Source organism: Rhinoderma darwinii, chromosome 4 (genome assembly GCF_050947455.1).
Source record: "Rhinoderma darwinii isolate aRhiDar2 chromosome 4, aRhiDar2.hap1, whole genome shotgun sequence".
In the NCBI taxonomy this organism is placed as follows: Eukaryota; Metazoa; Chordata; class Amphibia; order Anura; family Rhinodermatidae; genus Rhinoderma; species Rhinoderma darwinii.
The window spans coordinates 208,965,753-208,991,720 of NC_134690.1; the positions used below are offsets into that span (position 1 = coordinate 208,965,753).

The window sequence follows — 25,968 nt, forward strand, 5'->3', positions numbered from 1 at the left end:
CAACAAATGCCAGTGAAAGCTAAAGGGGCACATCTCTCAGCAAAGCGCTTGTACAATTTTGTTCCAGCAATGAGTGGGTGTCTCAGCACCTGAACCCCCACCAACAAAAACTTCTATGTCTTTATGACATTTCATAAGTTTTATGAAATGACAGGTACCGTTAAAGAGCACTTATAATAAATGTTATAATGTCATATCTATGTTATTTTTTTAAGGCATTCAATTTAATTATGTCTCTTTTTTTACTGTTATAATATTTTTTAGGAATTTTTATTTAGAAATAAATGAGTTTAAAGAGGCTCTGTCACCAGATTTTGCAACCCCTATCTGCTATTGCAGCAGATAGGCGCTGCAATGTAGATTACAGTAAAGTTTTTATTTTTAAAAAACGAGCATTTTTGGCCAAGTTATGACCATTTTCGTATTTATGCAAATGAGGCTTGCAAAAGTACAACTGGGCGTGTTTAAAAGTAAAAGTCCAAGTGGGCGTGTATTATGTGCGTACATCGGGGCGTGTTTACTACTTTTACTAGCTGGGCGTTCTGATGAGAAGTATCATCCACTTCTCTTCAGAACGCCCAGCTTCTGGCAGTGCAGATCTGTGACGTCACTCACAGGTCCTGCATCGTGTCGGCACCAGAGGCTACAGTTGATTCTGCAGCAGCATCAGCATTTGCAGGTAAGTAGCTACATCGACTTACCTGCAAACGCCGATGCTGCTGCAGAATCATCTGTAGCCTCTGGTGCCGATGTGTCCTCGCTCGTCTGACACGATGCAGGACCTGTGAGTGACGTCACAGCGTGATCTCTGGAGAACACGGCTGTGTCTGCACTGCCAGAAGCTGGGCGTTGTGAAGGGAAGTGGATGATACTTCTATACACAACGCCCAGCTAGTAAAAGTAGTAAACACGCCCCGATGTACGCACATAATACACGCCCAGTTGTACTTTTACTTTTCAACACGCCCAGTTGTACTTTTGCAAGCCTCATTTGCATAAATTTGAAAATGGTCATAACTTGGCCAAAAATGCTCGTTTTTTAAAAATAAAAACGTTACTGTAATCTACATTGCAGCGCCTATCTGCTGCAATAGCAGATAGGGGTTGCAAAATCTGGTGACAGAGCCTCTTTAAGGAATTTTTCTGTTTAGGTATATTTATTGTAAAAAAAATAATGTCATTTTTTCCTACAAATAATCGGCAACATTGTCCACCCCTGGATCGGTTGTGACAGTTTGGATAAATATGTTATATGTCAATCTATTGTTGTTTTTTTTAGATTGTTGCTGTTTTAACCTTTGTAGTTTATATTTTTTTTTCTTAATCCCGGATAGATAGTATGTGTGGTAAAGTATAAAGAATGCTTTCTAGCAACACCAAAAAAGTTTCTGCAGATATTAACAGCTCAGTTATAAGTGCAAAGTTGTGAATGAGAGTTTTTTTGGAGGTATAGAATGATTCATCTGCTACTGTTGTTTTCCATTTGCGTTTAAAGAATGTGTGAGACTATTTTTAATTTATGATGACACAGTGATCTCAGATTTAGATTTCCTGTCCCACACTGACTTTGAGTAATCTTAACGGGACCCGAAGCTATGCCACTAAAAATTTGATTTTATATCCCTACTAAATGTGGTTTATTTCACAATTCTTTTCTTTTCGCTCCCTCTCCCCACATGCAGATTTAGTGTAGGTGTTTCTGACTTGTTAATGCCAGTTCTCAATCACAATCTCAAGTTTGTAGCACAATGTTTCAGGCAGACTGAAATGCAGATGGTGCTATATAAGAAGTTTTGCAAGATTTGTCAAGCAAGATGTGACACTACAAAATCAGCTTGCTGAAACAAGGAATGTAGCAATGAGTTGATCATAAAAAACATAGAGAGTGACCAATAGTAAAATAATATTTTTGGGACATAGGTCATTGTCCCCACAGAACATTGCCATTTCTTTTGAGGTTTACACTTTACTCTGAACTGTTCACTGCCAGAAAAATGAGCATTCTCAAAGAACAAAAACATTTACTATGCTGTGCATCACAGGCTCCTGAAACTGTTCTTTAATTGAGTTGTCTCATAACTGCACATATGGACATTATAGAGGGTGGTTCTCCATTTAGGACCCACCTCTATAAGCCAAAGCAGAGAGCTGATATGGCTGCCATGTGGTACTACATTTGACATGCTTATTGAAGGTGTAAGTACAGCAAGGCAGATCTTTACCCATTAATACCAGCTGATCGCTGGTGATTTTTGAAGCCGGGCCAACTTCAGTATCATCAATGCTATTCTGAAGTCAGATACAGTAATCCTGATGAAACAAACCCTTTAATAATACACAAAGATATAGAAGTAGTAAATCAAAATTAACCGTCTGTGCTTTAAAACTTTTGAGGATGTTTAACCTCTCATTCAAGTGGCATCCTCAGTTCAGATGTGTGGTAGGAACATTTCTTTAGCATTTTTACCTTTGTGGATGTTTAAGTAACTTATATTATCATCATGGTGACATAACCCTAGTATGGAAGGTGTAGGCTTTCCACATTACATAAATTAAAGGTATGAAAAATGAGTAGCCAACTCTAAGTAGCATAATATAGTCACCAAGACGCTAAGGTGGGAATTGTTATTAATGCACTGTAGTAAAAATGTTAAGTATGCGTTGTTTCTCAATATTAGGTGAAGACTTCCTAATGTTAAGGATAGCAATTCCAGTTTAACATAGATCATCTTCTTTGTCCACAGTGTACACATTGATGTCCTCAAAGGAAACCTGTAGAGATGGGCCCCCAATATTCATCTATGCTCAAACTGAAAGGGTGTTTGATTTCCCGAATGTATAATTCTCTGAACTCTTCACTGCATTGGCCTGCAATGACCAAGTGTGTTTATGTGTTGGTTCAGGTAGGTTTTTGTGTCTGCGTGTTAAGTATGGCTCACAAAGGGATAAGATGTGTTTAGAACTGTTCTTGTTTCTGTGGTCTTCACTAAATCTGCTTCTTGGAGAGAATTCACAAAAAAATGGGTATGTTAATAAAATAATTGTTCTTCAATATTTTAAGAATAAGCATAACCCTTTATATTTTCTTCAATCGAAGAAAGGAACTGCAGCACTCAAGATAATCCAAAGAAGTGTATTCGATTGCATATGGATTGTCTCCCTTGGACCTGGGATTCTTTGCTGCGTGCACAACCCATGTTTGGGGAGTTGTCCTTTCACACTGAAGAATATTTTGTGGCTGTGCTGCTGTTTTCCTGAATATCTTTTATATTTTATAGTACAACTTTATTTCATCTTGTTCTCATATGGTAATACTGATCACCAATTTTCTTGAAAACAGCTCATAGCTTATCAATAATATGACTGACCAAACTTCGTTCCATTTGTCTGGTCTGAATACACGCTGTTTCCGTAACTCCCATAGTAGTGAATGGTAGTTACGGAAGCAGTGTAGCATGTGAACTACTGTTTCCGTAACTACCATTCAGTTCTATGGGACTTACGGAAACAGCGTAGCGAAGCGAGCTACGCTGTTTCAATAATTCATGATCGTAAATCACACGCTTCAGCCACCACACAGAGAGGTAGAACGGGGTTTAGGGGGCCATGTTCTAGAGATAGGTGCGGGTCCCAGAGGTGGGACCTATATCTATCTGACATTTATGACGTATCCTCTGGATATGTCATAAATGTCTCTGATGGGAAAACCCCTTTCACTTTGGCATTTAAAAAATAAAATGTTCCATTTACTTGTACATATATATAATTTAAATGTGTGTAAATGTATAACAGGCAAATGCTGCATATAAAATGTAGTAGTGATAAAGTAGAAAAAAAACAGCATTCGCATGCATCATCCTTAATTTTCATAGTATATCTTGCGTTTCCATGTTAAATAATGAAACATTTTTTACTCAAGTGGTGGACTAGTTTGAGAGAATCAATGCAATTATAAAATCTGACACACCAATCATGTTTCTTGAAATAAGTTTAATTACAGTAGAGTATAAATAAAATATGGAATGGCAGTTTTACATTGGAATTAGTACAGAAATACACTTTCCTACAGAGAGTGAAAATACTTTAAGACATTTATACTAGTACTCATGTACATTGTTTGAAACAGGTTTACTCAACAAAAATATATTGTAGCAGTTATACAGGGTGTTACCAGCTGAACAAACATCAAATTACACAATATTCTTCTCAAAGGAAGTTTAATGTTTGAATCACAGACAATATTGAATAATCTCCATAAATATGAAGAGTGAAGCAAGCCATCGCAGCATGGTCCTGCCTTTGTGGTAATGAATAGGACTCAAGACCGAGAACTGATATGGCTTCTTCACCCTCAATGAACCCCACTTAATGTACTTACTGTAGCTGTGAAAATAGAAGTTGGGCTATTATAATGTCTATTTCTATTAACTGAAAAACAGGCTTTATTTTAAGAGCATTTTAGCAGGCCTACAGGTTACAACAATTCCGAAGACTGCAACAATGCTTATTGATTCCAACCCAAAACTGGAGATTTTGTTTGTAATGTGCTTCTTGATCGTCTTGATCAGTCAACATATGTTTATCATATTTACATACATTCAGTCTTGTAAGAGCAGATGACTTGTCTGTCCACCTTAAACCGTCCCAACAAGTTTATCAAAAGGCCGGTGTAAGAAAACATTTACAGCAATTGCAACAACAAGATAATCTCTGTATGATACAAATATACAATTCTTTTTATTTTTCAAATATATATTTATACATTGTATGATCACTTTGTATGGACAACACTTGAGTAGACAGGACAGCAACTATTGCACTTCACAAACAGGTAAGAAGAAATTATAATGATGTATGGGTATAGTGAGATGTATTAGAAAGGTGTACTTATTCTCACTAAACGCCAAATATATTCTTCTACTACAGTTCTCCCACTTAGATTTAGCAAGTTGCATGCTAAAAACCACTAATAAGTATAATGATTATGTTTAATGGCTATCCGTAAGGTTCTATTTAGCTTGTCCCTCAGAAATGTTGCAAGAAAAAGACAAGTTTGGCAGACAGACAAAAAGTATGGCATGTTCTAAAGGACATCACATGTTTGTAAGCAATAATCATCTTTATATTAACGGACTTCTCAATCTTAGTTCCTAAATAGAAATTGTCTAGTATCAAATAATATTCTAGATGGATTTAAATAATATTATCTAACTTTAATATTCAACGTGTAGACTTCGCGCATGTGATTTGTCAATTGTGGCATTAGTGTCACTGAGTTTGCTGCTATTTTTTAGCAGATGATAGCAACACACATTTCATAATTCCTAAATCTTTTGCTGATACTGGTTCGGTTACACACTCAAGAGGATTTCCATGTGCCTTTTTATTGGTTTGAAATAAAATGTGGTCAGTCCATGTACTTTTATGATGTTTATGTTCAACAATAAACAGACCCGAGCCAAGCATTTTGGGCTTTTATCTGGTATTGGAAAAATATCTCCATGGCCTTCTATAAATAGTTCAGTGATTGTCACACATCTAAAAATGAATGAACTGTACAGTAGTACATAAGATAATACTTAGTGTTTTTGCAGTATATCTTTCAGAAGGAAGTTGCTTGTAAAAATATGTTTTACATTCTATCATCTAGTCTTGGGGTGTATTGGGTGACTGCTTCAAATGAAAATGCTACATATCGTGTAATTACGTTTAAAACCAGGAAAGCTAAAAGCATTTTTTACCTATGATAAAACTGATCAAAATTGTATTACACTATTAATTACCAATTTAGATTCGGTTATAAAGATTTTCTTTTTTTCGAAGATGAAACCCTAAGACTTACAGCCATATAAAACCATGGTATTGGCTTTTGCTAGGCTATAAGATATGAATTTATGGCCTTTTGGGTCCAGAATCAAGATAGTTAAACTTTTACATTACATGTATATAGCTTTCTTTAGGGATTAATTGATTTATATTTAATTGTTGGCTAATTTGAGTCATTTAATTAAAAGTAAGTACACTATTGTAAAATGTCACGTCAAACATACCAACTCAACACTGAAATAATACTAAAAACTGTAAAAACTAAGGAGTGAAGAATGTTGCATAAGGCTTAGTATTTAAAACTAAAACAGTAATGGAAAAAAATGACTCTTATAAATACCATACAGAGTCCACACAGAACACTACAACTGTGAATTAGGTACTGTAGCTGGTTTCTTAGCATAACACTAGCTTAGCCCCAAAATGGTTTGGCATGGAAATGAATAATGAACACGTCAATATATTTCACACAATACAATTTGTCACATGATCAAGCACTAGGAAAAGTGCCAGACAGCCCCATTGTCCCATAATTTCTTTAAATCTTAGTTATATAAAACAACCTATAAAAGTTTTGTTGCATGTACAAGAAGACAGTTTCAAAAACAGTTCTATTCCTTTATTCTATCAATTTGCTTTAAAGCTAGTGGACGATTATATATACCATCATCAATGTTCTTATGGGCATTATGTTGTATTTTTTATTTTATAGGGTATTGTTTTTACTGTAATATAAAATTGCTAATGATAAACGGTGCACTGTAGTAATTTACATCTTTACTAAACTTGATTTTTTGATATGCATATATCTGATGCAACCCAATATTTCAACATATGGGGAGCAACATTCATAATGTACTTTTTATAATATTGTTATGTTCATTTAAGTAGTGGTGTAAAATAAATCTGCTGTGATGTCATGGTGAGAAAGGGTCTAGACGTTTTAGGTACAATTGTTCTTGCAGTTCTCTAAAGACTAAATGTAAACAGACTGTGATTTAATGCGCACATTACTGTTTCTTATTCCGCAGAGATACAGGGTAGGTCAAATGTTTTAATAAAAGAGCAAATAATAATTATAAGCAATAATAATAAATGTGTAGGTAATTTAAAAAACATGTATTGAGATCAAGTTATAAGAACATAGAAAAAGTTATCTCATTATCAGAGGATTTTCATTTAGCGCCGCACTACAGGCAGAGTTTCCCATTGAAAGTATTCATTAGGGAGCCCTTTAGATTTCAATGAATATTTTTTAATGAGCTCTATGTGCAAAGAAAAGAAGCACATGAATATGGTTTATCCAGAGACAACATTTCAGATTATTACATTTGTGGGGAACAGGTTGTCTCCAGTAGAGCCCCTGTAGGTGTAAGCTCAGAATTGATGACCAATCGTCTTGGGTGCAGGAATTAAAGGTGCATATAGTTCTTTATATATATATATATATATATATATATATATATATATATATATATATATATATATATATATATGGTTCTTTTAATGTGCCGTTAGACATAGGAATTTGGGACCAAAAGGTGAGACTTAGTCTCATTGCTTAAATTTTACTTTATCATGTATTTTTTTTTTCAACGTTTCAAATTGACTATTGATGGTTCTTGATGTTTGCTGTACGTTAGGTGTGGGAAAGTTGGTAAAACTCAAATAATCCTGTGATCTTTGGGCCCCTGCTGGGTTTGGAAAAGGAATAATATAATCATTGTGCACCCTGTTAGTCCCATACCACATATTTGGTGGCCTCTGGGGAAGGTACAACCAGGACCTAGAGCTCATGTTGTTTCAGTAGTTAAATAAATTGGTCAGTTTTGACATATTATTACTTATAAAAGGGACTGTTAACGTCATAGGTAGGCAGTAGGTGAGAGCTGACAGACATAGGACATGTTTAGATTAATTTCCCTGTACCCTTAATAACAGTATTACCTGTATTGCCATATTGGTAATCCAGGAAAGGAATGGTAGATCATTCAGATACTATTTAAATTTGGCTTAAACAGTCTAAATACAGTGCTCATACTATGGGGTATAACTTATCAACATTATGCCACTGAAAGTGTTCTTCACAGACTGGGGTTGAGGATGAAGAATGGAATGGAATCTTAGCGAGGACAGAACTGCCTCCAATAATTTTTTGTGAGCAGTTATATTCTCAGAGTTGCTGGCACAGATGTGGATGAACCACAATATCTGCCACCTTTTTTACCCTCATCTCTCAGAGCCACATTTGATAATGAAGGTTTTGACCCAAAAAATATTTCATACTGTAAGGGTGTTTTCACATGTTGCAGTCATATTGTTTTTTTTTATGCAATTTAAAAAAATAAATAATCACACGATGCAGCACTTTTGCTATGAAAATTGCACAAAAAACGCAATATGTCTGCAACGTGTGGATACACCCCAAGCACAATATTTGCCTTCATTAGTTAAGCCAGTTTCTAATTAGTCTACAACACTTTTAAGCCTTTGAGAGTAAACGAGCTTCAATCATCAATACAGCACGTTGATCGAATTGCGTTAGCTCCATTTATATGGAGCAATGATCCTAATGTTTAGGGACGAACAATTGTTAATACGATCATTCATCCCCATACATTTGCATCTTGTAGGCAGCATATTCCCTGTTTACACTGGGAGATGTGTTGCCGACTAGCGACCATTTTTTGGCCACATAAAAGATGCGATCAGCCGATGAATGAACATTTGCTCATTAGTCAGCTAATCGCTACACTGTGTACATAGGTTAATTATCAGGAACATTATGTTCGTATGAACACTCGCTCGCCCGATCATTGGCCTGTGAAAAAGGGGCTTAAGATAATCTGTTTTTATTTTTAGAAAACAGTAAGTCAATTAATACTTATGATTTATTTTCATACTAGCAGTAAAAATGATGGTCATGTTCTTGAGAAAGTTAAAGATAAATAATTAAGTTGATACCAAGCTGTTTTATTTAGCAAATAAAGGGGCCGTTCTACAGAAAATTTGTTCAAAATATTATATTAAATAAATAACAAATCCATTTTGGTTTTAAATAGAAGAATTGGATATACATCTATGCAGATCAAAATGATACGGTCGTAATTTAATTACTAACTATTTTGTTAAACTATATACACTCGAAAACTATCCAATATGACTATAACTAATACAGTAAAATTATTTATGGCACATTATCCTTTCATTAGTTAGTTTCAAAGGGCATGTATGATAAAAAAAAATTGCATATGCACTTCGTTGAAGCTATAAAACTTATCCTGCTTCAATTTTCTTCAGAGTAAAATGCATACGATAGAAATTCAAGTATAAGAAATTAATTAAAAGATCGTCCTCAGTAGAGAGATTGCATAACTCTGTAAATGTAAATCTGAATAAGCATGAAGATTCCATGAAATTGCATTGTTTGTGGACTTTTTATTCTAATATTTACAATCTTTGGAATACTTTTAGCACATGAACGTTACGATACTGGGTTTTTCAGCCTTGAGTGTGTAAGGTTGTGTACACACTTGGCTTGTTATTTCTCTTTCTCTGCTCCATCCTATGAGCAGAACATCAAAAATAACTGAACCGCCATATCTGTTGCACATATGTATATATATATATATATATATATTTATATATAAATATTAGGCAAAGTAGTATTTTGAAAATATGGTCACCACTCTGAACATTGTAGACACTAGCGTTATGGCTTCCGCTCATAACAGAGCCATAACAGCTATGACTGATCCATTTGTGAATGGATTCACTGACTTATAATGGCGTCTGTCAGGTTTCCATCGAGGTTATGATAGGTATGATGGCAAGAATGGCACTGCTGACTACTTTTACCATACTTTTCTTCATGACTTATCTTGACTTCCCCTACAGTATAAATCAGGGGCTAAATAGTGGCATTGTTGTTAATAGTCCATACCCAGTTCTGTAGGGCGCGGTGGCACCTTCTTAGTCTCATGACATCATGCAGAAATAAAGTTAAAAAAAATTTCTTTGTGAGTCATTTGTTCATACTATTTTTAAATGTTTGTTAGCCACAAATATGTTTTGGACAACAACAATGACAGGCAGTGCCTCTTTAAAAATGTAGCTCTTTACAGAAGTTAGACGGGGGTACTGCAAAAACACTCTCAGAGCAAAATAAGTAATAGGAAACAGCATGGCTGTACCTGAAAATCCAACCTGTGCAATTACTATTTTCCCCATTAACATTGGTTGGGTGAAAGTCTGGCAGCTCTCATACATAATAAATTGCTGAGGGAGAAGAAGCCATTCATGGTAAAGGAACACTCCAGGTACAAATGATACATTGTGTTATGACTAGTGCAGGGCCTCTCTCTTTGATAGAGGGACTCTCTCTTTGAATCCTTGTGTCATTCACCACCCCTCTGGCAACTGTTCCCTCCTAGCTTTGTGCTCTAGAAATTATAGAGTTAACCATCGCAAACCCTGCTGACAAGAAGAGCTGTTAATTGGGCCAGTTGATCCTAATTAGTATGTGGTTTTAACTGTTTCTTTTCCAGACTGCACACCTTGGAAAGAAACCTGACTATGGCCTACACTAGACATAAAGAATTGTTTAAGTTTTGACTGCAGTGCTTCTTTAAATGTACATGGTATATAGTGTATAAATTAATGTATACTGTAATCATATTAACTTAGAGTTTATTTCCAGACTGAACATTAAAAAAGTCTAGAAATCCCAAATAAGCAATCAAATGTGACTGAATATTGATGAATGGAAGGCTGTGATTTTCTGCACTTAGGGGGAGATTGCAAGTGTAAGACGTATTTTATTTATACAAAGTTATAAAAATAAGCATTTTGATCTAGCGTTTGTATAAAAAAAATGGGATATTGTTATATTAAAGTGCAGTTAAATACTCAACTATTTCAAAAGGAAAATAAGACTCATATATTACCAATGGAAAATATTTTTCAGGATGAAAGTTTTAATGCTAAAATTTTCCAACATTCTTTGCAAAGTTGGGATTTATAATGAACTGATGGTATCTACAGTAGGTTGCACTCACATTATTATGTAAGTGTGAAAACCTTACATGTCTTACCTTTTATTCAGGGGATTATTATTTTAATGTTGTTTAGAGGTCTCAATAATTTATACAGGGGAATTACAATTTAATTCTCAGTCATTTTCATACCTTATTAGAACTCAATTTTAGAAACTGAATTCATGTGCAAATAGTGCAACAAGAGCTATAAGTTATACTTAGTCATAGTAGCGGTCAATTTTTAATATGTTGACCTATTTCATTATTTACAAACAGACATGCACATTACACAGACTTATACATTACAAAACACACTTAGTTGTGACATTAGAATAAACCTACTAAAAGGTTGTCATTTTTAATAGATTACATGAGATATCCTGTACATGTAGAACATATGGGATATCAGTACTTTATATTACTGATGCTAACCTATTTCTAAGAAAAGTACATTAAATTCACAACAATACCATTGTACACTGTGTTTCTTTGCACAAACTGATCGGCCTTCATTGTCTTTGCCTGCAGGAGCCATCTATTTCCTCCCAAATAGACATAAAATGTTCTAAGTCAAGCCTAGATTTTGTGTTGTCAATGGGAAGTTTCTCAACTGTAAATAAGTTATAGGCCCACTCATCTTTAAATAAAGTGCGTTATCCTAATGTTCAGCACTGAATGTCAAATTGTATTCCATTCTCCATAATATACCTAAGTGCATACCGAGGTTCCCATGTATTGTGCAAGTAAAGTAATACACATCCAGTTTTTGCGATAATCAAACTAGAAGATTACCTCTAATTCTTTAAAATATTCGTGGTAAGTGATGTGAGGTATTAAAAAGAGTTCCACTATTGTTTTCTTTCTCTTTAGACAAGTACAATACATAAGTAAAGGTCCAGGCGGACAACATAGATATTCAAAGACTACAAACAATGCTTTAAAAAATGTAAATCTATATCTGAATTGTTAAATTCATTTTTTGTTTTCAAAATAAATGAAACTATATAATTAAAAAATATTTTTGTATAATAAAATTAGTGCTCTTCTTTTCTAAACAAAGGAGAGTAATATAATGAATGGTAAAGGGCATTGATGTTGTATCATCTAATTCCCATTGTGTATACTTACTGTGGATAGAAGATATACTACTGTTTATCTTTCACTACAATTTACCAGTGTTAAAGGGGGCAAGCTGTTCCCTAGTTTGTCTCCTATCAATATGACTGACTTATACTGCTTCTGCAGATGTATCTGTGGACACAGACATGGTCACTTTGGCAATCTTAACGGTGCTTTTAATGCAGCTTTCAGCTGCTCTATGGACATTACTGTTATTAGCATGTCTATTCTGATAGTCTGACTCCAAGCTGTTATCAAGTGGCTGTGCAGTCCCTTCACATGAGGGGAACATGCTACAAAATGCATTTCTCAAGTCTTTGCTTCGAAGGGCATAGATGATGGGATTCACAGTTGAATTAAGCAAGCAAAGCATGCTGCAGAAGGCAAACACTGTCTTTACGGTCTTGTTCATCTTCCCAAAAACATCATAAACCATAATAGCAAGAAGAGGACCCCAACAAATGATTAAAACCACTAATATAAGGACGAGTGTCTTGGCTAACCTAATATCCATACGAGTCTGGTCCGGCCTGGTAATGTGCACCTTGCCATCTTCTGATGTGTGAACTATGATGCTTTTTTGAGTGCCACGTTGCAGCATTCTCACAGCATGGTGGTGCGCTTTCCATAATATATACATATATGCATACACTATAAATAACAAGAGAACACTGGTTACCCCAATCCAAAACATTAGGTATGTTTCATCAATAAGGGGGAAAATATCTGAGCATACAGATTTTAGCAATTTGCAATTCCATCCAAACAGAGGAAGAACAGCTATGACTATAGCTATGGTCCACATCATACAGAATGCAATGACAGCTTTTGTCCTCGTGACTATTCTTTTATAGGATAATGGCCTATGTATTGAGATGTACCTGTCTATTGCAGTTAGGAACAGACTTCCAACTGAAGCTGTAAATGAAGCAGTGACACCCCCTAGTTTGAAAAGAAAAACATTAGGAGTGTCTATCCGATGAAAAACATGAAAATCAACAAAACTGTAGACAAAAATGACACTGCCTAGAAGATCAGCCACTGCCAAGCTGCCAATAAAATGATAGGAGGGTCTGCATCTCAGACTACGTGAGTACAAGATGACACACAGCACAAGCATGTTCTCCAGGACAGTAAATGTGCCGAGGGTTATGGAAAGAGCAGCAATAACTAGCTGTTGACTTGGGTTAAGAATCATAAAGCATTCCATGTCCATAAAGTTCTTCCCACACTGTACATTGTCATCACGATCTTTAAGAGAAGTAATTGTCTTGTTGAAATAATCAGTTCCATTAAATGGATCCAGATGTTGAGTAATTTGACCATCAATTATTTTTTCTTGAAAGGAGGATAAAGCCATTTTCTGTGGGAAATAACCCAGTTTTGAAATATCAGCCTTTGTGTCTTCATACTGAACTTCATTTGGTCCCATATATAGAAGGTCAGTGGTAATTGTTCTGAACGTAGTGTCCGCCAGGCCATCCAAGATAGACTTCATTACCTCGGACTTAAGTTAAAATTCTTCCAGAGGAAAGAACGAAGTGGCTGATCACCACCTGTAGTAAACAACAAAACACAAGGTAAGCAAATATAGTAGTCACAGAAATAGTGTAGAGACAAGAACAAAAAGTGAACAAGTAGTTTTAGACTAAGTACCTTTGATTTTGTCAATTAATTTTAAAATGTTAACATTTACTGCTTTTAGTGCATATTTTTTATGTCTTATTTAATTAATTAATGTACATATTTTTCGAATGCTTTGTGTTCTTTGTTTCAAACTTTGTAAATGACTTCCGCTTTTCCCGTTAATGACGTCATGATTACCCTTTGACCTCCGTTTTTTTGGCGGTATCTTTCATTGCATTTAAGTATTTAAGAGGGTGTATAATGTCTGTTTTGATGGCCTGAGGAAGATGCTAGTTCTGCATTGAAACGCATTGCCACTGTTACCAATAAATTATCCTTTCATTACGTGACTATTCATTTCACGGTTTTATCTATTTCGAAGTATAGCAGCGCCACAACAAGATCTGCTTTCTTCCCCTCTTTCTACAGAAATAGTGTAGACATTTTGTCCTTTTTGTGTAATTTTTTTTTACAAATAGAATTTACTTCAGTCTTGATTAAAATGATTTGTAAGGTCTATGATACCCTAACTGTGGGCAGCATTGGATGAAAGGAGAGGCACTGAGCTCAAAGATATATAGTTTTCTATGATTGATACAGTATTTGCCTGTAAATGCTGTTTAAATGCTGCCAGGACACATAAAGAAAGCCTGTGAGTCTTTCTTCTGCTGCGCACCCAGAGTGATTGGCAGCTCTCTCTTTATACATGCTCATACAGGAAAAGCTGCCAGTCAATCTGTGTTGTGTGGAAGCAGAACTTCATGACTTTCTGGCAGCTGGACGACCACAGTTTGGAAAGTGATGGCATGCTATCAATGATAAAACCCCTTAGGGCCTGTTCATATCAGTGCTGGCTCCCGTTTAGGATTTCCGTTCATCTGGTCCGTCAGAGGAGCAAATAAATGCAAAGTATTGCTTCCGTTTGCATCACCATTGATTTCAATGGTATTTTTTTTTTGTTTCAGTATTTCGTTTGCCTCCGTTTCGCTAGGTTTCCTTTATTTTTATTTTTTTGCATAAGCAATAGTGCTGCAGACTACGCTATTTCCATTCTATATCATTTTTTTTTTTATTTTAAAATTTTTTATTGAAAGGATATTCGTCAAATAAAGAAAAAGAAAGAACAATGTACATGTACAAAGCAATGAAGACAACATGAGTGGTAAATGTCAAAGATGCAGACCTCCATCTAGGTAATGGTTACAGTGTAGCAAGCCAGGTCAAATTTCTGAAAATCTTCCACGGTAGCCAAGTTTCCCAGAAAGCATCCCTAGAGGTATTCTTCCAATGAAAAATTTCCTTAAATCAAAATATTTGGTCCACTTTGGCTATCCAATGCTCCATAGAACATTCAATTTCATTTTGAATTACCCTCTGTTGTGCTTATAGACATATACATCACTGCTGGATAGTCATCTGAATCTAGATCCATTTTTTTTTGTTATTTTTCCTGTCACAACCAAATTCAAAAACATTATATTCCTATTATGAACTACTTAAAAATTTGATAAGGCATTTGTGAGACCTACAAACTTTTTTCTACAAGACAATCCAACTTTTCTTTTTATGACCAAAAATAATTGTAAAAGTGGATGAGTGGTTGTCACTATTTCTAATGTCACTGAATAAAATAAAAAAAACCTGACTTAAGTTTTTACATTTATTTTAGAAAATGTTAATATTTTCATGTCAACTCAGGTTCAGTGTCCCTTTTTTAGAGATCTACAGTATTAGAGCATAGGGTGAAAATGGGTTAAAGATACAAGTTTTTACATGTTCTGCTATAACTTAAGCCCTTCAAGTCATAGATGTAAATCTCCTGCACCACTCGATATCCTCTATATTTAACTTGATGCAACTTTCCACATTATTTTTGTGCGCCTTACTGCCACTTTAATCCATTACTCTTTCCAATGTTAGAATCAACAAGTTACAGCTGTGTTATCCATAAAAAAAGGTTAAAAAAAAAAAAGGTGTAACTTTCTTTTGCACATTCACCTAAAATGGCTAAAGAATTTATTTTTGAGAGAGTTGTTCAGTTTCCAAAACTGAAGTTCCAAAGATTATTAAAGGATATAGAGATAATGATTTTTTTGTTGTTGGTTTTTCTTTCAACACTGAAATTCCAGGTAGACTATCAAAACTGACACAATCAGATAAACAATACTTAAATCTTTGGGTATGAAAGAGTCTACAGGTCCATTCTCCCATTTAAAAATTCAAAGCTGTGGGCCTGACAAGATGTGCAGCTGAAGAAATTTACACTAGAACAGCAAAACTGGACATCTGAGATGAAGAATAAGGTTTTATGGATGGATCAGTCTAAATATTAGGAAGAAACATAAGATAGATTATATGTCACCGATAAAGATGAGCAAATTGATTCTACACTAATTAAATTCAGTCTGAATTTTCCCAAAGCTTCAAGATTCTGTGAATTTGGACACTTTTGGTGTTTGCGGCGCACAAACCACGGTAAAATGGCAGCCGCCAGCACTCATTTTACAGATTATAAAATGGATCACATGGCCTCGGATGGCCCTCTTCATAATGCCTTGCTGGCAGCCTTTGTAATATGCACCGTGATTATCCCTCCCTCTACTCATATATATTGCTGTCACTTTCACATTATTACTGCTAGCTTGGCATTAACAAGCTTGAAAGGGGTTGGATACAGTCCTAGAAGACATCAGAGAGTAAAACCTGAGTTTTCAGGGCAATTGGGGCCTTTTGCGATTTGCGAAGCATTTATTCGGACTGAATCGAATCAGACACCAGATTCCACCAAATCAAACCCCAAACTAATTTTGGGAAATTTGCTCATCTCTAGTCACTGAAGCTTCAAAAGTATCTGAACCATGTTTGCAACAATCAAACATGGGGAACAATCAGTGCAAGTTTGGGGATCCTACAGCAAGATTAAGACCCCAAGAACAATACTACAAAAAATTGAAGAAGAAAAACGTTAGTGCTCAATGAAGAATGGATAGGACTCTGAATGCAAATGTTCTGATAAGAATGGAAGAAACAAATAAGGGCTAAAGGTGGACATGGGAAATCATTTTCTGTTACATTTATTTTCTCTTTATCTTTCTGATGCTGAAGAAAAAAACAACTTTTACCTTAGAGCTGTTTGGACAGGAAATCAAATAAAGGTAAGGGTGGTCTCTGACATTTGCCTAAAACTATAGGTAAGTAAATAAAATCTTATCTTTATCTCTCATTTCTCCAAATAACCGTTGTCTATTGTAGTATGCTACACGTAAATTTATTTTAAAACCATTGATATGTAAACCAGTATGTCAACAGTGTGGAATGCATGGCATGATCTATTTGCCTACCCTTAATTTTGACCGTTCAGTAAATTAAAACAATTATTGTTATACTATGGCGGACACACATTAAAATAGGTGCTAGGCTACAGTCTGTCTCTCAGCAAAGTAACACAAGTGCTGTACGGTACATAGTATTTATGTTGTAATAGAAGGACTGATCCTTAACTGTGGACCTCCGTAATAATGTTAACCAGTCGCTGCAGGAGAAATTTAGTATTACATGCTGGACATTCAAATGAATGGCCGCCCAGGTAGTACATGGACAGGCTGGGTCCGTCAGAGTAAAACCTGCTTGGTTAGTTATAGGGATGCTAGTGATATTCTGGACCATCTGCAAGATAAGTTAGTGTGCAATATACCTAAAATTACATTCAGCCTGAAAAGTTCAATATATTGTGTCTTTTAAGATCCATAAACTATGTCTTTCTATTTAATATTCAGTATGGCTTTTACAAATGCTATGAAATGTGATTTGCTTAGGTAGACTGCTGAGAATGTAAGTGTGCCTCCCTGGAGTTTGCATCAGATTTCTACAATGCTTTGCTTCAATGTTCTTCATAGTGTTATTTCAGAGTTTTACCATGCTTGTTCTTCATTGTTCTCCATCATGTTTCTATCAGTGAGATGTACATAATCTGCAGGTATATGCTATCTACAATTTATCCACATGCTCTATTCTCCAGCAGAAAATAAGTATTCTTACTGTACATTATAAACACAAAACCATAGGTACCACACAGTAAAACTCAGTAATTATTTAAGAGATCCAAAGTCTCTACTACTGAAATATTCATACATTTTTATGCCGTCTTTGTCTGTCCCATTAGCCCACAAACCATTCATCAAATATTGTTTTGCAGCAAAACCGCATTTTAATTTCTATCTCAAGCAGCTAACACAGAGGGAGACACAGTTATTGTCTTAATGATTCACTGCTAGGAATTGTGCTCTAAATCTAGACATTTCTTTAACATCTGAGGCTAAGTTCACACTACTGTTGTCTCCCGTTTAGGCCGCTTCTGTTTCAATCACCATTGATTTCAATGGTAATTTTTTTTTTCATTTCGATTATGTTTGCCTCCGTTTGCTAGGTTTCCGTTTTTTTCACGGAGGCAAAAGTGCAGTCTGCAGCACTTTAGCTTTCGTGAAAAAAACCCGGAAACCTAGGGAACGAAGACAAACATAATCCAACTGAAACAAAAGAATTACCATTGAAATCAATGGTAATTTAAATGGAAGTTATGCTATTCGTTTGGATTTTTGGTCATCTCTTCCACTGACAGAAGAGACCTAAATGGGAGACAACAGAAGTGTGAACTTAGTCTAAATTACATTTTCACTCTTAGTTTTCTACAATTAAAGATGTACCAATGAAATCGTTGCTATATACAGTCATGGGAAAAAGAAAGACATTCACCCTTCTTCCATTTTATATTTTTTTATCAGGGCCTAAATATCACCAAGTTCTATAAACAGACAAATAACTTCTGGTGGCAACAAACAAACACAACAGATTTAAATAAGTAGTTTATTTTTTCCAAAACATAAACTAACATTCAGAAACAAGGTGGGAAAAAATAAGTACACCCTTCCTACTTCCACAATTATTAAGAGAGTAATTAGTAGCCGGGTGTTAATAATCAAATGCGCAAAAATAATTATTCAATCATCGGGAAGTGTGATTAGCTAAAGAAGAACTTTAGTTTGGTGTTCTGGAGCCATCAGGTGTTTGTCTACATCATGCCAAGAAGAAAGGATATCATCCGTGACCTCAAAGGAGTAATAGTTGCTGCTCACAAATCTAAGAAGGGCTATAAGACCATCTCCAAACAATTTGAAATTCACCATTATACAGTAAGACAAATTGTTTACAAATGGAGAACCTTCAAGACAGTTTCTAATCGTCCCAGGACTGGATGTCCCAGCAAATGCAGCCCAATGTCAGACCGTTTAATGCTCAGAGCTATAAAGTAAAGCCCAAGGCTGCTGTAAGCACATTAAATGCTTATGTTCATGCCAGCACAATTAGAAAAAGACTGAACAAGTATGGCTTTCATTGAAGAGTGGCTCGGAAAAAGCCCCTTCTCTCCAAAAAGAATATAGAAGCACGACTTAAGTTAGAAAAATTACATCTGAAAAAAATACAAGAGTTGTGAAACTTGGACTTATGACACCACAGTGTTTGGTGCACAGTGCCATGTATACTGCAAACCAAATACAGTGTATCACCACAAAAAACTCATATTAACAGTCAAGCATGGTGGTGTGATAATTTGGGCTTGTTTTGCAGCCAGAGGACCTAGTAAACTTGCAGTTATTGAGACAAAGATAAACACTTTACACTTGAATATTTTGTTAGACAAATGTGAGGACATCTTTCCAGCAGATTAAAGACTTCCAGTGGAAACAACTTTCCATTTCTGCATTCCCCACCTGACTGTATACCACACTCTACACTTCTTTATGTATGTTGGACTCAGTTATTGAACTGTTGCCTTGTCTCTGCCTTAAAAAAAATCATCCATCTTGATTCTTAGATTTCCCAGCTTTCTCTTCCGCTCTGCTTTGCTATCTATCCCATGATGCTTCAGCACAACATCACATGACCAGCTAAAGACAATACTATTTCTGAATGCTGGGGGAGACTGTGATTGTAATTCTCTCTATATTCTCCTAAATAAGCTGAGAAACCATAAGTATACTGTAAAGGATCTGCCAGACACAGCTTCTGTGTCGACGCCCGTGGTTAATCAGTCTGCATCTGCTCCTAGGTCTGATAGAGTGACTCGATCTGCTACCACTCAGGCTGGTAAGCTGAGGAGTGGGAGAACCTATCACAGCCTGGCCAGACGGTTCTAGGTCCCGCCCTCGGTCTATTTATACCTTCATTTCCTGCTTGTCATTTGCCTGTGATTGTTTCCTGGCTCTGCTGCTCCTGCTATTACTATTGACCTTGCTTCATTTTGACCCTGGCTTTACTGACTACGCTCCTGCTCTGCGTTTGGTACCTCGTACACTCCTGGTTTGACTCTGCTCGTTCACTACTCCTGTTGCTCATGGTGTTGCCGTGGGCAACTGCCCATTTCCCTTAGCTTCTGTGTACCCTTGTCTGTTTGTCTGTCGTGCACATATTGAGTGTAGGGACCGTCGCCCAGTTGTACGCCGTCGCCTAGGACGGGCCGTGCAAGTAGGCAGGGAGCATGCACTATATTCTTCCTCATTATATCTGTGTGACAGGAACCTGTCTAAGTATCAGCGGTAGCAGGTGATAGAAGTCCCCCCACCTGTGCAAAACTAGTGTGGTACACGAACTGCTGAAGTCTGTGATTGGTGACACATAGCTCTCCATAGACTCAAGTACAGAAAGCGTGTCACCAAGCCTGATTCACACTGCTGCTAAGCAACCATCCCAGTCTGATATATAAAGATAGAGGCAGCAAGAAAAATGACAGGAGAGAGACTAGCAAATGGAATACCATAATGGAGCCCATGGGAAAGTTTAGTTTTGGCCGGAGTGCCTCAAGCTTGGCTAAATTTGGGTCATGCAACAGGACAATGATTTCAAGCACACCAGAAAATCAACAACTGAATGGCTAAAAAATCATGGTGTTGAAATGGCCAAGTCAATGTGCAGACCCCAAAACCATTGAGATGCTGTGGTGAGATCTTAAAGGGGTTGTCTAATGAAAGACATTTATGGCATATCCACATGATATGCCATAAATGTCTGATATATGTGGATCCCACCATTGGGACGCGCACCTATCTTCTGAATGGGGGTTCCCCAACCCTGTCCCACCAGGTGAGGTGGCCGCTAGCCACCGCAAATTAAGGCGAAGAATCAGGGCAGGACGGGATTGCGGAAATAGCTAAGCCCAGTGAGCAACGCTACTTGCGTAACTGTCTTAAAAGTAAATAGGAGTTACAGAAACAATGTAGCTCACTGTGCTATGCTGTTTCTGTTACTCCCATTCACTTCTGTAGGAGTTGCAAGAACAGTGTAGCTCAGCAGGCTCGGTTGTTTCCGGGTCCATGTCCTTCTCTGCCTCGATGCAGTGGCCAGCAGCCACCTTACCAGGCTGAACAGGGTAGGGGGATCCCTGTTCGGAAGATGGTCCAGGTCCCAGAGTTAGGACCTGTATCTATCAGACATTTGTGGCATATTCTGTGGATATGCAATAAATGTCTGTCATGAGACAACCCCTTTATGAGGGTTGTGAATAAATAAAAGCCCTCAAACATCAATGAACTGAAGCAATGTTGTAAAGGGGAGTGATCCAGTATTTTCTTAAAACAATGTAAGAGACCATTAAACTCTTAACTTCAAATTATTGTTGCTAATTGGGGTTTTAAAGAGAACCTGTCACTAGGTCATAGAAAGTGAACCAGCAGTCTCACCTTACTACTGCTATCTCCTGGACTCCAGCCGTGCTTCCATTTTATTTCTACGCTCCCCCTGTTCCCGAGATATGGTCCCCGGTTGTTTTGGTGCCAAATATGGTGATTAATCGCTTACTAGCCAATAGGGCATCAACGACAGCAATGCCCCTGAGGTGGAGCTACCTAACAGGCTGTGACGCTGTCCTATCAGCGTGAGGCTGCTTCACGCACAGTGCTAGCTCAGTGTGAAGCTGAAGAAATATTCTATATAAAGAAATATTACAAATACAGAACATTTATACATCCACTTTTAATTGCATCTTAAAGTTGGTTATAATAATTGCACATGCAGGATAAAATATGATGAAACAGGTTATTTGTGAATCAACACATAACCCACTCCCTAGTGGCAAGTGATTGGCACCAACGTCTGCTCCAAAAGTGCTTGTCTTCTACTGGTCTTTTCGGATCCTCTGGCACTCTGATAGGCCAGTCCGCTCCTGGTCAGCACAGAAATCAACCACAATATAGAGAGTGCAACCGATATTCATGAATGTTGATCCTATTATGTCTTGCAGAACCAGGTTACACATAAAAAAATTCTTAAAGGGTGGGTTAAAAAAGTAGAGTGCATTTTTTTGTAATTTCTGTAATTTATTTTGATTAATTTTTTTTAGTAAATTCAATTCTTTGTATGCAATTCTATCTTTTTACAGTACTTTGGAAGACAGGGGTGTAAAATGATAATATTAACAATGTCAAATATATTTCCTACGCATTTATTTTACTGTGCTATACTATCCGCCAGAGACTGGGAATGGCTGTCTGCAGTATCCCCCAGTGGGATTACGCAATGGACAGAAAGTCTGCTACTGAACATAGAGGATAATATTCCTGTCCAGAATAACAGTTTGGACATCTCCAATAATGTTGAAAGCCTGTAACATTTACATATTCATTTCTAAATGCTGTTCACAATACTGTTACCTTGCTGCCCATGGAGATTTATCCAGCCACACTTGTTGACTCTCACCAAGAGTGTTGAAATTAAAAAGGTTCTATGATATAGAGACTTTTTGTAAGATGGGTTAAAATAACAGAGTGCAGTCAGTAGTCAGGCGGGCTTGACCATACAGATTGCTCCTAATGGGACGGAGCATCAATATATATTCAGCTCTCTGTGTTTGAATTTTAACATAGTATATATCAGGAAGTTTGAGCACAAGACACATTTTTTTTTCCCCCATTTTTACAAACATTTTCATATATAGTATAGAACTTTTTAAGTTTTGCATATAAAGTTACTTTAGGTTAATATACAAGCTTTGATTAGATATATTTGACATGAAAAAAGATGTGAATTTTAAAATTGATAAAACTCCCTCCTATTAAGGACTATAGGTTTAGAAAGTATAGTTTGTAATTGGATTGAGAATTGGCTCAAGGACCATATCCAGAAATAAAGTAAATATGAGATCAGATCATATCAAATGCTAGAGCTCAGTACAAATCATACGGTGCCAACCAGTGAATAATAGTAATTATAATGCAAGGAGGGAGGAAGGAAAGGAGAGGGGGAATGGGCAAGGGGATAAGGAGTACACATAGGATAACCTCTGGTAAATAGGCACTCGGCTCAGCGTTTTATAAAAATATCAAAATTTATTAACAATTAATTAAAGTATAACAGGAAATAGCACTAAGTGTGATCCTGTATTAAAGTGACAAAATAAGAACAACATAACGTGACATACAATAAACAAAATTGGACACCACAGACCTAGCCGGGTCACTAATTAGTAGCTCACATAAATCATCTCTACTATTCATAGAGAATAATATTGCAAAAATTGTAGCATAAAATGAGAAAATCTAATATATGAATGTGCTGAACTAGAGATAGACCCGTTAAGTAAAGAGTAGTGTGTAGACCATGCAGTCAATCGGTCAATATATTCCACATGGCAATTAGGAATTTATATCAACTGTGGGTGTGGGGCAAGTACAACCTATTGCTGCACAATATAGCTGCATACATGTATTTTCCCTCTTTTTCTAATTTTATGCTCCAAGTTTTGCAATATTATTCTCTATGAATAGTACAGATGATTTATGTGAGCTACTAATTAGTGACCTGGCCGGGTCTGTGGTGTCCATTTTTGTTTATTGTATGTCATGTTATGTTGTGCTTATTAATTGTTAATAAATTTTGATATTTTTATAAAAACTCTGAGCCGAGTGCCTATTTACCAGTGGTTATCCTATGTGTACTCCTTATCCCCTTGCCCATTCCCCCTCACCTTTCCTTCCTCCCTCCTTGCATTATAATTACCATATCCAGAGAGTTGTGGTCAATGATTCCTACTCTGAATGGTCACCGGTTATTAGTGGTGTATCCCAGGGTTCCGTGCTAGGACCACTAATATTCAATTTACTTATTAATGATATAGAGGATGGGATTAATAGCACTATTTCTATATTTGCAGATGACACCAAGCTATGTAGTAATTAGAGATGAGCGAACCGGGACAACCGAACCCGGTTTCGGTCCGAACATCGGGAAAAGTTCGGTTCGCAGCGAATCCGAACTTCACCGGGTTCGGCCGAACCCGTTTTGACCGAACCCGGTCAAAAATATTATACAAATCGGCAGCCACTTGTCTCTATCAATCACTGATAGAGAAAAGAGGCTGCTGATTAAAAATAAAATAAAAAGCATTTCATACGTACCCGGTCGTTGTCTTGGTGACGAGTCCCTCTTCTTCCTCCAGTCCGACCTTCTTTTCTGACGCGGCAGCCTGTGATTGGCTGCAGAGGCCTCTGCAGCCTGTGATTGGCTGCAGAGGCCGCGGCAGCCTGTGATTGGCTGCAGCGGTCACATGGGCTGTATCGTCATCCAGGAATGTCGGCCTGGATGTCGAGAGGGACGCATCACCAAGGCAACGGCCAGGAGACCGGACTGGAGGAAGCAGAAAGTTCTCGGTAAGTATGAACGTCTTTTTTTTTTACAGGTTACTCTATATTCTGATCGGAATTCACTGTCCAGGGTGCTGAAACAGTTACTGACGATCAGTTAACTCTTTCAGCACCCTGGACAGTGACTATTTACTGACGTCGCCTAGCAACGCTGCCGTAATGACGGGTGCATACATGTAGCCACCCATCATTACGGGGCCTCATGCACACGACCCTAAAAACACCCGTTATTACGGGTCGTAATTACGACCCGAAATAGCGGGCCCTTAGACTTCTGTTAGCCACGGGTACCTTCCCGTTTTCTCACGGGAAGGTGCCCGTGCCGTTAAAAAGATAGAACATGTTCTATTTTTTTTATTTTACGGGCCGTGCTCCTATACTTTATAATGGGAGCACGGCTCGGAAAAACGACCGGCTGCCAGTTGCCGGCCGTGCTCATCTCCTGAAATACTCTGTGCTGCCTTAAACTCTGTGGACAGGTCAGGATCCTGTTTCTTCTAAATGCTGCTAGGGAACCCGCTCGATCCACTATATAAGGCTGCGCTACAGTGCAGCATTTAAAAGAAACAGGATCCTGACCTGTCCACAGAGTTTAAGGCAGCACAGAGTATTTCAGGAGATGAGCGTGCAGATTCAGTGCTGCTGTGAACTCTGCTCTTACTATTACATAGCTCTCAGTCTGTTACCTCTCCTCCACTCCTGTCCTCATTAACACCTTCACATGATTGGCAAGTCATCACGTAATGGTAAGAGCATAGTTCACAGCAGCACAGAGTATTTCAGGAGATGAGCATGCGGTTCTTGTGCGGGGTGGTGACTTGCCAATCATGTGAAGGTGTTATTGAGGACAGCAGTGGGATCCAGTTCATAGAAAGGATGCCCTTGAGTTGGAAAAAATACAAAGAAGAGCAACAAAGCTAATAAGGGGCATGGAGAATCTAAGTTATGAAGAAAGATTAAAATAATTAAACCTATTTAGCCTTGAAAAAATATGACTAAGGCCCCATGCACACAAACATGCTTTTGCAGCCGCAATTCCCCCGAAAATCCAAGGGAGAATTGCGGCCCCATTCATTTCTATGGGGCAGTGCACACGTGCATGGCCCCGGAGCCCGGACCACAGAAAGAATAGGCAAGCCTTACGGCAGTGTTCTACGGTCTGGGCTCATTGAAAATAATGGCCGTGGCCATGTGCACAGTGCATGATTTTCGGGCGGCTAGCGGCTGACACTCCGTGGCTGGCCGACCCGAAAACCACGGCCATCCACATGGCTACGGTCATGTGCATGAGGCCTAAAGGGGAACATGATTAATTTATATAAATATATTAATCGCACATACAAAAAATATGGTGAAATCCTGTTCCATGTAAAACCCCCTCAAAAAACAATGGGGCACTCCCTCCGTCTGGAGAAAAAAAGGTTCAACCTGCAGAGGCGACAAGCCTTCTTTACTGTGAGAATTGTGAATCTATGGAATAGTCACCGCAGGAGCTGGTCACAGCAGGGACAGTAGATGGCTTTAAATAGGCTTAGATAATTTCCTACAACAAAAAAATATTAGCTCCTATGTGTAGAAATTTTCCCCTTCCCTTTTCCCATCCCTTGGTTGAACTTGATGGACGTGTCTTTTTTCAACCGTACTAACTATGCAACTATGTAACTACTGTA

The 25,968-nt window shown here is 37.3% G+C and overlaps 1 protein-coding gene and 1 long non-coding RNA gene across 2 annotated transcripts in view; one reads left to right on the forward strand and one right to left on the reverse strand.

The window, feature by feature from the left end:
• The first annotated feature begins 1,326 nt into the window (after window positions 1–1,326).
• On the forward strand, window positions 1,327–15,242 carry LOC142759687 (uncharacterized). The gene is made up of 5 exons (XR_012883177.1): window positions 1,327–1,447; window positions 2,745–2,903; window positions 12,876–13,070; window positions 13,328–13,561; window positions 14,702–15,242. It is a non-coding gene; the product is annotated as an uncharacterized LOC142759687 (long non-coding RNA).
• Window positions 10,377–25,968, reverse strand: part of CNR1 (cannabinoid receptor 1) — a 109,192-nt gene continuing 93,600 nt past the window's right edge. The window contains exon 3 of the mRNA XM_075862137.1: window positions 10,377–13,537. Within this exon, the coding sequence (XP_075718252.1) occupies window positions 12,091–13,479 (1,389 nt within the window). The 5' untranslated portion in view covers window positions 13,480–13,537 and the 3' untranslated portion in view covers window positions 10,377–12,090. The remainder of the gene's footprint in view (window positions 13,538–25,968) is intronic.